The sequence below is a fragment of the Capra hircus genome, chromosome 16 (genome assembly GCF_001704415.2).
Source record: "Capra hircus breed San Clemente chromosome 16, ASM170441v1, whole genome shotgun sequence".
In the NCBI taxonomy this organism is placed as follows: Eukaryota; Metazoa; Chordata; class Mammalia; order Artiodactyla; family Bovidae; genus Capra; species Capra hircus.
Window position 1 is genome coordinate 25,501,556 of NC_030823.1, and position 13,988 is coordinate 25,515,543.

The 13,988-nt window shown below is 49.1% G+C and overlaps 1 protein-coding gene across 3 annotated transcripts in view; it reads right to left on the bottom strand.

Moving 5' to 3' along the window:
* CAPN8 (calpain 8) overlaps positions 1–13,988 on the bottom strand; it is a 77,984-nt gene that overhangs the window by 29,770 nt on the left and 34,226 nt on the right. For 2 of the 3 annotated variants that reach the window (XM_013970127.2, XM_018060194.1), the window contains exons 3-6: positions 3,224–3,342; positions 2,577–2,710; positions 1,360–1,528; positions 291–374 (exon numbers count right to left, since the gene is read on the bottom strand). In XM_013970127.2, coding sequence (XP_013825581.2) covers positions 291–374; positions 1,360–1,528; positions 2,577–2,710; positions 3,224–3,342 — 506 coding nt within the window. Of the gene's footprint in view, positions 1–290; positions 375–1,359; positions 1,529–2,563; positions 2,711–3,223; positions 3,343–13,988 lie in introns of those variants that run through there. The other variant, XM_018060195.1, reaches the window with a different exon arrangement.

Sequence of the window (13,988 nt, forward strand, 5' to 3'; positions counted from 1 at the left end):
AAACCTTCTGTCTCTTTCTGGCCACATCTCAGAGGAGAGCCTGCATTTAGTTAGACCATAAAGCTGTGGCTCAGAGAGGTTACATAATCCATCTCTGAGTGAGTAAGAGGAAGGAGGGTCCTTGTAATGAGCAGGAGGGTGTCAGGGGCTCTGTGCAACCAAAGAGGCTGCACCCCAGCAGGGCCGGGAAGCACTAGGTGGCGATCCCCTCTCTTTCTCTCTAGGATGCCAGGGATTTATGGTAATTCCATCATGCATTACCCTACCCATCCATCCCTGCCCAATTTTACCTCTTCGACTCCAGTGACAGAGTATGCATGACCCTTAACCAGCTTCTGGCTGGTGATGGCTTCCGTTTCGGCTGCACTAGAGACCTGAATTGGGAATAAAGAAGTCCACTCAGAGTGGCTGACCCTGACCTTCTTGGGACCAGTCCTACAAGGCTTTCTAAGCACATGCTACACAGCCAGAGGGTCCCAGTGCGACTGGGGATATATGCAGGCAGAGCAATTAGCCCCAGGTAAACAGAGCTCTCTCCATCCCCTCCTCTTTGATCAGGCCTGCCTGCCACTCCTGGAAAATGACTTACAAGCCTTTAAAATGACATAGGAAGCTGGGAAGTCATTTATTCTCCAACAGGGATCCCACAATTGCCTGCAGAAGACTAACCATGACAACCCCTCTAGACTGGTCCCAGTTCACCAATGGCGGTCCCTAGAGTCCCTCCTCAATAGTCCCATACCCTCCCCAGGGTCCACAGCACTTCTCTACAAAAAAACACACATATCCTGCTGGGGTTTTTATAGAGAGGAGAAAGGGAGGTTGTTCCTGCCTGGTCATTCATATGTGTGAGACCACCAGGTAAGGAGAGAAAGAGCAGGTGGAGGGGCTGGTGGCATCCAGGCTCTGGTGTCCAGGCCACCTTGGAATCACATACCGCCATCCCCCAGACAGAGCCTCACCTCTAGTTCAAAACCTCTTCCCTTTTCTTCAGTGAGCTCCAAGCCCCCGTCATATATTGTTGATCACTGTATTTCCAAAATCCCAAAAGGGGGTAGCAAAGGTAAGGCCCAGGATCGAGGGGTCAAGACTGCATTCTTAGGGCAATTCCTGCAGAACTAAAGGGGCTTGACACATAGGGCTCTTAAAATTTCTGAGTGTATGAGACCAAACTCTGGTTCTTATCCATTAATTAGGTCTTGCCACCAGCTCCCACCAGCTAGGGACCAATATTATCATGGGACTTACCCCATAAGCCCCAGACTCTGGCCCAAAGCCTTCCCAGCCTCGAGCCCCCGATCTGGTCCCTTCCCTACCACACACAGGGAGGAGAAGCAAAGAGAAGCCATCCCAGCTCACATCAATGGAGCAGGCCAGCAGAGACCCCGAGCGGAGGGCCTTCCGGATGATCTGGAACAGACTGGCCGGTGGCTTCTTCAGGTTATAAAACTCAGAGATCCCACCTGTGAAATCCTCAAACCCCTCCACCGTGGACCCTCCAGTGAGAGCCTCATAAGAACCGTTGAGCCTGTTGGACAAGAAAGAACACAGGTATCATCCACAGTCGTTAGCAAGGGGGGCACGTGAGATGGGGCAGGGGCGCTGCTAGGATGTGGTGCGCCCTGGAGGGCACAGGAGGGCCTTAGTTTTGTCTGTGGGCCAAGGAGGGGTTTAGGCACAGTTTCACAAGGCCAGCTCAGCACTCTGCCAGGAACAGATCTCAGAACACCTCTCACAAAGGCAAGTGCTCTTTCAAAAAGCAAAGTGCAGGACTTCCCTGGTGGGGTCCAGTGGTTATGAATCCGCCTGCCAATGCAGGGGACACAGGTTTACAGGACACTATTGAAGCCTGCAGGCCTATAGCCTGTGCTCCACAGCAAGAGAAGCCACCCCAAAGAGAAGCCCAATCACTGCAAATAGATACCCTTTACTCACTGCAACTAGAGAAAGCTTGAATGCAGCAATAAAGCACAGCCAAAAAATAATACATAAAAATAAAAAGCAAAGTGTAATCATTCCAGAGCTGACACTGACATCTTGGGTTTTGACATCTTGGGTTTTGGGGGAGTTGAGGGCATGGGTAAGGATGAAGGGGACCCTCCCTCAAGGCTGAGAGGCCTCCTTTAGGGCTTGCTTTGGGAATAGGGCTGGGAAGGAACAGGGGTTGCATTTTATTCATCAATAAAATGAATTAAAACAACCCCAAAGAAGGCTTTGAACATTGAATGCCAGTGAAGAAGACTGACTCCCAAACAAAGTGTAGAGACTTTGGTGAGTCTGATATCTAAGCATATTTGCTTTATTCTTCTTCATTACTCTTTAAAGAACTCACTTTGACCTAAAAACTGACCTGGAGGCTTTAAGAAGACAAAGCCAGCATCCCAATTCACACATTCATGTGGGACAGAGCTAAGCTTTGAACTCCTAGCCCAAATTTGTTTCTCTCAGTTATTGAGGATACTGTACATGTGGGGTCTGGGTGCTGGGAAAGACTTGGTCAGGGCACCCAGAGTCGGGGTGGGGGGCAAGCCCCCCCAGCTCTTCGTGGTCTCCCAGCTCCTACCTGCACCACTTACTTGGCATAGGCCTTCTCCAGCAGCGCGCTCCAGAATTCACTGCCTTCTTCGGAATGCAGGAAGAGCAGCTTTCCATCCTTGGTGGGGAGCCTGTCGTCCACGACCACCTCCACCCACTCTCCATACTGCCAGAACTGGGGGAGGGAAATACAGCATCCGCTTACAGGGATGAGCTGCCAGGCAGAATCAGTGTCCTCAGGGGACCTCGGAAGGAGCCTCTGAGCTGGTCAATGCTCCAGCCTTTAATGAACTGGATCTGTCATTTAAGAGCAGGATCTGTCTTATTTGACCATGCCCACGGGAGACGCCAGTGAAAGCGGAAAACAAGTTCAGAGGCCGGCTTTGTGAATAAGAGAACCTGCACCACGCTGTGGCAGCAGTGGGTGACTCAAGCCCACATCTCCTGACCCTCACTCCAAGTGCTTTCCTCAAGGCCACGTGGCCTGGAGGAGACGGAAGGGGATAGGTGTGTGGGTGATTGGATGAACACGTCAAAGCAATGGTTCTCAAACTCAAGGACTCGTCAGAATGCCCTGGAGGGATTGTTAGAACCTAGGCTACTGGGCCCCAAGCCCAGATTTCCGATTCTTGGCGTGGGTCCCCAGATTACAGAAAGTAGGGTCATTGCTGAGAGTTAGGTGGGATACCTGAAAATGAAAGATTCCTGCATAGTTCTCCTGGAAGCTCTGGTCCCTGGGAACCACACGGTACAGCAGCTCTCGGTTCAAGGTGAGGGAGGCAATGGCCGCCAGCAGCCAGCAGTCACCTGTGCCGGGTCAAGGGCAATACACACTGGTCAGGCCAGGCCTGCAGGCTCGCTGCTTTCTTTGATTCACTGGCCTGTTCAGTCCAGAGTCATGTGACTCCCTTCTAGGTCAGATAGTCGGACTCTCTTCCTCAGTGTGTGAAGGTCCCACAGCCTTCTTGGAAGTTCTTAGCTCCTCCCTCACCACCTCACACACACACACACACACACACACACACACACACACACACACACACACACACACACACACACACACACACACACACACACACATACACAGACCATTTCACATGTCCTAAGCACTCAAGAGTGGAGTAGAAAACAGAAAAGAAGCAAAAATCAGCCTCTTTGATTCCTTAACAGCAACGTTAAGAAAACATCTGGGGACTTCCCTGGTGGTCCAGTGGTTAAGAATCTGCTTTGCAATGCAGAGGATGAGAGTTTGATCCCTGGTCAGGGAACTAAGATCCCAAATGCCTCCGAGCAACTAGGCCCACACGCCGCCACTACTGAGCTCACGTGCCACAAGTAGAGAGTCCGCACTCTGCAATGAAAAATCCATGTGATGCAATGAAAATCCCATGTGATCCCACATGCTGCAACCAAGACCCGACATAGCCAAATAAATACATATTAAAAAGAGAAAACGTTTGGTTGGGGTAAACACTGAAGCTATGTGGTGAGCGCAGGGGTATGTGTGTGTGTTCCTTGCTCCTTGGCCTTGGGTAACAGAGTTGCCTCTTCGTGTCTGTTGGAAGAATGTCTGCCCTTTTACGTTTCAGAGCTCACCATGACAGGCTTGATCTCTTGCTTATAACACTCCTGAGATATTAATTAGCATGAAATTATCATACTTTTACGCACAACAAATAAAAATTAAGAGAGGTTAAAAATCATAGGGCTCAGCGCTGGTCACTTTGGAGATCCAAGTAAATGCAAAAGAAAACAGAAAAATGCTTTCTGTACCAGCCAGAGCACCCCCAGGCCCAAGCCCCTGAGCACTGCCTCCGTGGAGGGCATCTTAATCCCCCATGGTGTTGACTCCAAAGGTGAAGCACAGGCCCCAGACACCCCTTACTGACCTTAGCATCCTGGGGTGGATCTCGCATCCTGGAATTGATGTAGACCTATGTCACATCCATCTGCCTGCTTGTTCTACACCAGTCCCTGAGATCTCACGTCCCGTGTGTGCTGCTTGTTGCATGAACGAATGAGTCCATCCTATGTCCAACAGCTGCCTCCTCCCCGTTTCATTCCAGAGCCCTACTTCTAGGAGTCTAGGGTTTGGTGACCAGTTTGTCCCATTCCTATCCCACTCAAATGGCTCCAAAACCCAGCCTGTGTGTCACAGCCTTCACCTTGTCCACAGAAACAAAATCTGAACATCCTGAGGCTATCTTCAGAGGAAGTCCCTTTACCCTCCTCTGAGGACCTTGTCCAACTCTCTGTTTTCTTTCAGTGCTGTGGCCCAGGTTTCATACATAGTCCAAGACGAACACACCAAGTTTCTCTCAGATGCAGGCTACCTGAGCAGGCAGTAAGTGAATGGTGGTCCAGGAACCCACCTCTGAGCATCCGTCACCTGCTCAGAACAGCTCCATCACAGGTCATCCCAGCAAGCCTTTTGGTCTACCTGCCCTCATCTCTCTCAACAGAAAGGTTTCTGGTTTGGTCCTATAGTAATTCCTTTCCCTCTGCCTTCACCCAATCAGGCTCATGTATTTTCTCTCTCTCCCTCTCTCACACACAGTTATTTTTTGAAGAGCTTTTCTGACCCAGAAGTCAGCCTACTCCCTGCCTCCCACTCTCACTGACAAATGCCCTCCTCCTTACGGCAGCAGGGCCTCCAGGTGGGACCAAACCCAGTAGCTGGAGGAGATAAAAATTGGTACAGCAGGCGTGGGACTGCAGCTTCTCATTAAAGAAGACTCAAGGAGGCCAGCGCCTCGTTCAAAGACAACTTCCAAAGAGTGGATAAAATAACATATTCCCTTCTCTCATTCCAGCCTTCTTCCTGTTAACATGTGACCATCTCATTCCTCTGCTCAGAAATCTTCGACTTCCTCCACTTCTCAAGAGCAAGATAAAAGCTAATGGAGCATCAAGACCCTTCACGACATGCCTCCTTCCTACTTCCCCTGCCTGCCTCCCACTGTCCTCCCACCGTGAGTCCGGTCTCCAGATGAACTCGGATCTGCATAAACACCATGCCCTGGTCTTTCCCAGCTCACGTTTTCACTCATCCATCCACCCGGCTTGAAGAGTCCCTGCTCTAAGACCATCCCCTTTCTCCTCCTCCATGAAGCCTTCCCTGATGCTTCTCATCCTCCAGGCGCAGGTCACCTATTTTTCTTTGTGTTTCCCAAAGACCTTGTTTATATCAGGTTGGCCAAAAAGGTTCGTTCGGATTTTTCTGTACGCTGTTAAGGAAAAACCTGAACTAACTTTTTGGCCAATCCAGGACTTCTCGGTGCACAAGCTCTTCCCCGTCCAATTCCTGACCCACCTCGGTGCCCCATGTGCTCCATCCCCAGAGCCCCCAGCACCTTTCTGGGCCTCTTGAATGAGACTGGCTTCCCCGCCGTAGTCCCCACCCCCTCCCCCGCCCAGTCCTCTGCAATCTCTTCCTGCAGAACAGGCACATGGATCCCTTCATCTTGGCATCCCCAGCAGGTAGCCAACACATAGCAGGGACTCAATGAATGTTTAATGAATAAAAATAAATGTTTGCAAGAGAAAGACAAGTATCACATGATTTCACTTATATGTGGAATCTAAAATATGATACACATGAGCTTATATACGAAGCAGAAACAGACTCATAGACATGGTAAACAACTAACGGTTACCAAAGGGGGATGGGGAAGGATAAATGAAACTTTGGGGATTAGCAGATACAAACTACTAAATAAAACAGATAAACAAGGTCCTACCATAGCAGAGGGAGCTATTTTCAATACCTTGTAATGAACCACAGTAGAAAAGAACATGAGAAAGAATTTACATATGTATAACCAAATAACTTTGCTATACACAAAAGTTGTGAATAAACTATAACTTAAAAAATGTTTAAGAGTTTTAAACAATTTGTAAATATGTGAAGGTAGTGCTAGTGGGAAAGAACGCACCTGCCAATGCCGGAGACATAAGAGACGCAGATTCAATCCCTGGGTGGGGGAAGAGCCCCTGGAGAAGGAAATGGCAACCCACTCCAGTATTCTTGCCTGCAGAATCCTGGGGACAGAGGAGTCCAGAGGGTCGCAGAGGCAGACACAGCTGAAGTGACTTAGCCCCACATACATGACCAAATGGATCAATGATTCATATGTTTGTTCTTGTGCAAATTCCCAACAGCACCTCACATGTCTGCACCTGAACATCCCTGGTGTGTGGAGAGGTGGAGCCCAAGGAGGACATGCCCTGAACGTGACAAGAGGCAGCTCCGCCAGTATCAGGGGCCTTGGCCTCTAGAGCTAGAGGGCAGAAGAAGACGAGGGAAGACCACTGCAGAGGTGCAGGCCTCTGGGAGTGGGCAGTGGCTGGTCCACAACCCTCCCTGAGGCTGGTGGCCTCTCAGAGATCCGAGCACACCTCCCTTCACAACAAGTTGCCACCTTGGTTCTCGTCTGATACCAATGCTCTTGCTGCCAGACGGGCTGCTTCCAACAGCCCAACCAGCGTACTCCTTAGACGCTACAATTCACCGCAAGGACACAAAGTGTCCCTCAGCTGCTGACATCAAAGGGGCTGCCCAGCTGGAGGAGAGTTTAATTTGTCCTTAATTTGCCTCATTCCTGACATTTCTCCGGGTCTGCCTGGCTCTCGCAGCCAGCACAGAGCTGTGAGGAGGTGCAGCGGGTACCCGGGCTCTGGGATGCCTGCCAGGGGCTCCGTAAGATGTGATGCACAATCACCACAAAGATGCTTTCTCTAAGGCACAGATCCAAATGAGCGTGTTCCTCTTCCCAGAACCCTCTTGGGAGGATGGACGTTTATGCTGTCGCTCAAAACATTTCAGAGATGTGTCTGGGGATCTGCCTGGACACCTGCACATATACATCGACTTCTCCTCCGTGGACGCACAGCTTGATCTTTGAGCACAATGTTAATAACCAAAAGCGACCGAGCGGCTTTTGGATCTAAGTTTAGTGGTGAAAAAGATGACAGAAAAAACTGGGAAAGAATCGTGATGGTCAAGGCCCTCCTCCCCAACCACCCTCCAACGAGGGCAGGTCGCGGTTAGAGTCACCGACCAGGAAGCTAGAGAATGGCTCCTGTACCCCTGTCCTCGTGGGAAGTCTGGAACCACCCGAGCTTTGCTCTTTCCACTCCTTCTTCAGGTTAGATATTTAACGGGTTTAATATTTATTAAAATAATAAGCTGACTTATTTTTTTACTCCACTCAAACTTCCCACTCATTGCATCAGCAGGCTTCAGGGCTCTAGTAAACAGCAGGTAGATCCCAGTCATTATAATGGAGCTGCTGCCCTGCTTTGTGAAAAACATGTTTTAAGCCACTGAGGAAATAATACTTCAGGGTCAGGCTTTGTTAAAAACAAACGAAAAACTCCAAATTCAAAAATTCCATTTACATGTTACCATCAAAGCTTGATGATCTAAACACCCAGTGTTAGGATAAGCCCTAGGTATCAAGAACTGGGGCTATAGTCTAAACGAATTTTTCAAGCATCAAGGGAAGAAGCGGAGATGCTTCTGGGCTACCGGGAGGAGAGAGGAAGAGAAAAAAAGAGAGAAAAGGTCAGACATTGGAACCCCTGTCATCATTCCTCTTCCACCGGGAGGTTGACCAATAGCCGGAGCAGCAACAATAGCAAAACCACAGAGAGTTTTAAAGAGGAAGCCAGAGCAGAGAGGATTTATGCCCAGCTTCCCACCGAGGACACGGGGAGCAGAATAAAAATGGCACCACGGAGAGCACGGGGTTTGGCGGGGTGGGGGCGCTGCGCGGGGAGATGCGAGAAGGTGGTAAAGAGCGCCCTCTAGGGACTTCCTGGCGCTCCAGCAGCTGAGACTCGACGTGCCCAGTGCAGGGGGCCAGGGTTTGACTGCTGGTCAGGGAACCAGATCCCACGTCACAACTAAGAGTTTGCATGTCGCAACTAATAGCTACTGCAGCCAAATAAATAAAAATACTAATATGCTTTAAAAAAAAAAAAGAGCACCCTCAATCTTCCTCTGCCATCAGGGCTAAGGGCAGGGAAGAGAAGGCAGGTCAATCCCACCACAGAGGCCGTGGGTGACCGCCTGGCTCAAGGCCATGGAGGTGTGCCAGCATACTGAGGCAAGCCTAGGTCAGCCAGGGAAGAAGGTCCACTGGACCCCAACAGCACCAGCAGCACAGACCACACACGCACACCATTCCCAGCTCCTCGAAACCAGGGGGACACAAGGGCCAGCCACTCTCCTCAAATAGCCTGGAGGACATTTGGCCTTTCCTTCCATGCAGGCGCCATCCTGGGGAGGCTGGAGAGGGGCCAGCCCTGAAGAAGCAAAAAAAAAAAAAAAAAAAAAAATCACCCAAATAGAGAGACTGAAAGAGGAGCATTTACCCAAAAGGGACAAGAACCCGAAACAGGCCGAGGAGGAAATACCTTTTATTGGCCAGTTGCCGGGTCCCTCCCGCTCACGGTCAGTGGAAACTGGGGCTCCCCAGCAAGCTGAGGGAAGCGAGGAGGATACAGACTGCGTGACGATTGCATATCTGACTGTAACGCAGAGACTCTGACGTGCCGCTGTGTGCTTGCTTCCTAAAAACCTGTTTTTGTTACTGTTTTGTCACAGCTGAGGCTTCCTGGGTCCGCTCCTCACTGTAAGATGGCTGCAGGGGTTCACACTCGGGCTGCTGTTTTCACTCTGCACATCAGCACCAAGCAATCGCTGATGCCTCTCTCCTCCCCTCCGTCCCATGGGTGGACAGGCCTTTTCCAGCCCTCTGCATCCAACTCCTGCCTTCTTGGATGAACTCAAACACATACACACATGCTTGTGGCCATTCTCGCCTTGTTGACAATTCCCAGCTCTCTGGCTAGACCAAAAGCTGACTGGAGGCAGGCAGTGAGCTCACGTCTTCGTAGACCTCAGCATAAAATGCTTCAGTGAATGAAATCATTCCAGTAGGAAACTGGCCGGCCTGATCTGAAAACTCACACCTTAATTACGAGCAAGAAAGTCTCATAACTTAGCCCATTTAGCAGTTGAGATCTTGAACCGGGAAAATAATACAGCATACATTCATGCTGCATAAGACCAGAATCAGACTGAGAATTTAGAGTCACTGTCCTAGTTAATAGGGGCTTTCCTGGTAGCTCAGCTGGGAAAGAATCTGCTCACAATGCAGGAGACCCCAGTTCAATTCCTGGGTCAGGAAGATCCCCTGGAGAAGGGATAGGTTGCCCAATCCAGTATACTTGGGCTTCCCTGATGGCTCAGATGGTACAGAATCCACCTGCAGTGCAGGAGACTTGGGTTCAATCCCTGGGCTGGGAAGATCCCCTGGAAGAGAGCATGGCAACCCACTCCAGTATTCTTGCCTGGAGAATCCCCTTGAACAGAGGACCCTAGTGGGCTACAGTCCACGGGGTTGCAAAAAGAGTCGGACATGAGTGGCTAAGCACAGCACAGCATCCTAGTTAATAAAGCTCCTATAAGTTTGGGATTAATAGATATACACTATCATGTATAAAATAAACAACAAGGACATAATGGAAGCACAGAGAACTATATTCAACATCATGATGGAACCTAACAACCTAATGGAAAAGAATCTGAAAAAGGATACATATATATTATTTATGATTCTTCAAACAGAATCACTTTGTTGTACAACTGGAACTAACGCAACATTACAAATCAACTTACTTTAAATTTTTTTAAAGGAAAAATATTAATAAAAATCTCCCATAACATAGTATATCCAGCCAGAGCAGGTCTCTCTAGCTGATCGGCTCTGTGTTGCCGGCCATCCTGTGCTCTGTAGATGTTCGACAGCACCTCTGAGCTCTGCCCACCAGGTGCCAGGACCACCTGCCTCCCAGCATGACAACCAAAAATGTCTCCAGACACTGCCAACATGCCCTGGGCTAGGGGATGGAGGATCATCTCCCACCCCCATTGAGACCTCATGAGCCAAAACATCCACAGCAAAATCGGGGGCTGAGGGAAGTCTGTTGGAAAAGACTGGACAAAATGGCTTTGCGTATGTCTCCAGTTCTCAACACTGGCTCAGTATGAAAAGGGCACTGATGAGGATGATAACAATGTTTCCTTAGTCCATTACTCCTAGAGTCTTCTGGAAGCCACTTTCTTCTTCCCTCTTCCTTCTTTCACACCTGTCTTTGCTAAAGAAAATTGTTAACAACCAAAGGAAAGCTCTGACTTGCTCCTCCAGGTCGGCACCCAAGCCAGAGTAGGGTGTCATCTTAGCCCGCTTCCAGCATTCGCTCATCTCAGGATCCCAGGTGGAGCATGATTAGACTTAGGCCCCTCTACCTGGATTTGGAAGAGTGACCGTTTGACCTCTTGCAGACCTCCTGAGCTATATCATTCTACCATTCGTCTTTTCTGCAAATCATACAGATGCCAGCCTTCACCGTTGCAGGTCAAGGCAAAGCTAGACATTCCTGAACTTGCATGACGTAAGTGCCACTGGGTCCCCTCACCCCCTCTCTGCAGCCTCGGTGGCCAGCCTCCATCCCAGATAACCCTTCTGCCCTCTCTTCAGGGTTGGCCCAGAAGCACAGATGCCTGCCAGCCCAGGAGAGTCGGCTCCAGCTCTGCAAGGGTCTTCTGGCACATCCTCAGGGGTCCTGTTTACTCTGACATTACTGTCAACCTCTCCCTGCTCCCCGCCACATCACTCCCTCCCTGGAGCAGTGCCTGCCCAGGCTGGGCTGGTGGTGCACAGGACCAGGGGAATGAATGAATCAACCACATTCACACTCCCTGCATCCTAGCAGAAACCTCCACTGACATGCCAGTCCTCTTTGAATCACTTAGTACATCTCCCCCACCTCATACCTGCCTCCAGCCCTCCTTGGAAAACATCTCTGGGAGGTTCCCCTCGTTCAGGTTTAGGGAGTATGTCTTGTATGTCAGTCACCATCACTCACCAGCACTTGGCAAGCATTGCTGGTATAGGACACTGGGACAAGAGAGATGTAAAAGACATGACCCCTGCCTTCAGGAAGCCAGCAAGCTTAAAGGAGTCAAAATAGCATGGCTTTTGCCCTCAGAAAGCCTGGGTTTAAATTCTCAGGCCCCGCTTTGCCTGCCAAGTAACATGTTCAGTTCAGTTCAGTCGCTCAGTCGTGTCCGACTCTTTGCAACCCCATGGATTGCAGCACGCCAGGCCTCCCTGTCTATCACCATCTCCCAGAGTTCACTCAGACTCACGTCCATCGAGTTCGTGATGCCATCCAGCCATCTCATCCTCTGTCGTCCCCTTCTCCTCCTGCCCCCAATCCCTCCCAGCATCAGAGTCTTTTCCAATGAGTCAACTCTTCCCATGAGGTGGCCAAAGTCCTGGAGCTTCAGCTTTAGCATCATCCCTTCCAAAGAAATCCCAGGGTTGATCTCCTTCTGGTTGGACTGGTTGGATCTCCTTGCAGTCCAAGGGACCCTCAAGAGTCTTCTCCAACACCACAGTTCAAAAGCATCAATTCTTCGGTGCTCAGCCTTCTTTCCAGTCCAACTCTCACATCCATACATGACCACAGGAAAAACCATAGCCTCTACTAGATGGACCTTAGTCGGCAAAGTAATGTCTCTGCTTTTGAATATGCTATCTAGGTTGCTCATAACTTTTCTTCCAAGGAGTAAGCATCTTTTAATTTCATGGCTGCAGTCACCATCTGCAGTGATTTTGGAGCCCCCCAAAATAAAGTTTGACACTGTTTCTACTGTTTCCCCATCTATTTGCCATGAAGTGATGGGACCGGATGCCATGATTTTTGTTTTCTGAATGTTGAGCTTTAAGCCAACTTTTTCACTCTCTTCTTTCACTTTCCTCAAGAGGCTTTTTAGCTCCTGTTCACTTTCTGCCATAAGGGTGGTGTCATCTGCATATCTGAGGTTATTGATATTTCTTCCAGCAATCTTGATTCCAGCTTGTGTTTCTTCCAGTCCAGGGTTTCTCATGATGTACTCTGCATAGAAGTTAAATAAGCAGGGTGACAATATACAGCCTTGACATACACCTTTTCCTGTTTGGATCCAGTCTGTTGTTCCATGTCCAGTTCTAACTGTTGCTTCCTGACCTGCATACAGATTTCTCAAGAGGCAGGTTAGGTGGTCTGGTATTCCCATCTCTTTCAGAATTTTCCACAGTTTATTGTGATCCACACAGTCAAAGGCTTTGGCATAGTCAAGAAAGCAGAAATAGATGTTTTTCTGGAACTCTCTTGCTTTTTCCATGATCCAGTGGATGTTGGCAATTTGATCTCTGGTTCCTCTGCCTTTTCTAAAACCAGCTTGAACATCAGGGAGTTCATGGTTCACGTACTTCTGAAGCCTGGCTTGGAGAATTTTGAGCATTACTTTACTAGCATGTGAGATGAGTGCAATTGTGCAGTAGTTTGAGCATTCTTTGGCATTGCCTTTCTTTGGAATTGGGATGAAAATGGACCTTTTCCAGTCCTGTGGCCACTGCTGAGTTTTCCAAATGTGCTGGCATATTGAGTGCAGCACTTTCACAGCATCATCTTTCAGGATTTGAAAGAGCTCAAGTGGAATTCCATCACCTCCACTAGCTTTGTTCGTAGCGATGCTTTCTAAGGCCCACTTGACTTCACATTCCAAGATGTCTGGCTCTAGATTAGTGATCACATCATCATGATGATCTGGGTCGTGAAGATCTTTTTTGTACAGTTCTTCTGTGTATTCTTGCCACCTCTTCTTAATATCTTCTGCTTCTGTTAGGTCCATACCATTTCTGTCCTTTATCGAGCCCATCTTTGCATGAAATGTTCCCTTGGTATCTCTGATTTTCTTGAAGAGATCTCTAGTCTTTCCCATTCTGTTCTTTTCCTCTATTTCTTTGCATTGATCACTGCAGAAGGCTAGCAACTCCTTAATTCTTATGATCCGCGGTTTTCTAATCTGTAAAATGGGTTTACGTCTCACAATTTGAGCAAAAGATCATTTGAGCAAAAAGAACTTATCTGTAGCAAGAGGGATGTTTAAACATAAATAGCAACTTTCAGTTGGGTAGAGAGGACATCAGGACATAAAGAATATGAGAGATGCACATGGGTGTACATGTAACAGCAGACATATTTTTAGAGGGTCTCTCGAGTATCTTGATTAATGGTCCCCTGAGGGTATGCCAGCTTCTCTCTACCCCAACCCCATTTACCAATACAGCTTCAGGGAGGGCAGAGAGGGATGAGCAATAAAAGGTGGGCTCCAGAGCAAGGAGCAGGGGCCCGAATGGGGTGAGATGAGCCCAGAGAACAAGGGACCCTCCCCGGTTGGGATTCAGAGAAAACCACTGTGGGGAAACTTCTACAACACAGAGGGAGTGGGCAGCCTCCACAAAATTAAGAATGTAGTGAGCCATGAGCTGACTCTCAGAAAATCCCCCAAGCTCCCCTGTGGCCTCACCAACAACAAAAGAAAGGCAGAGGCC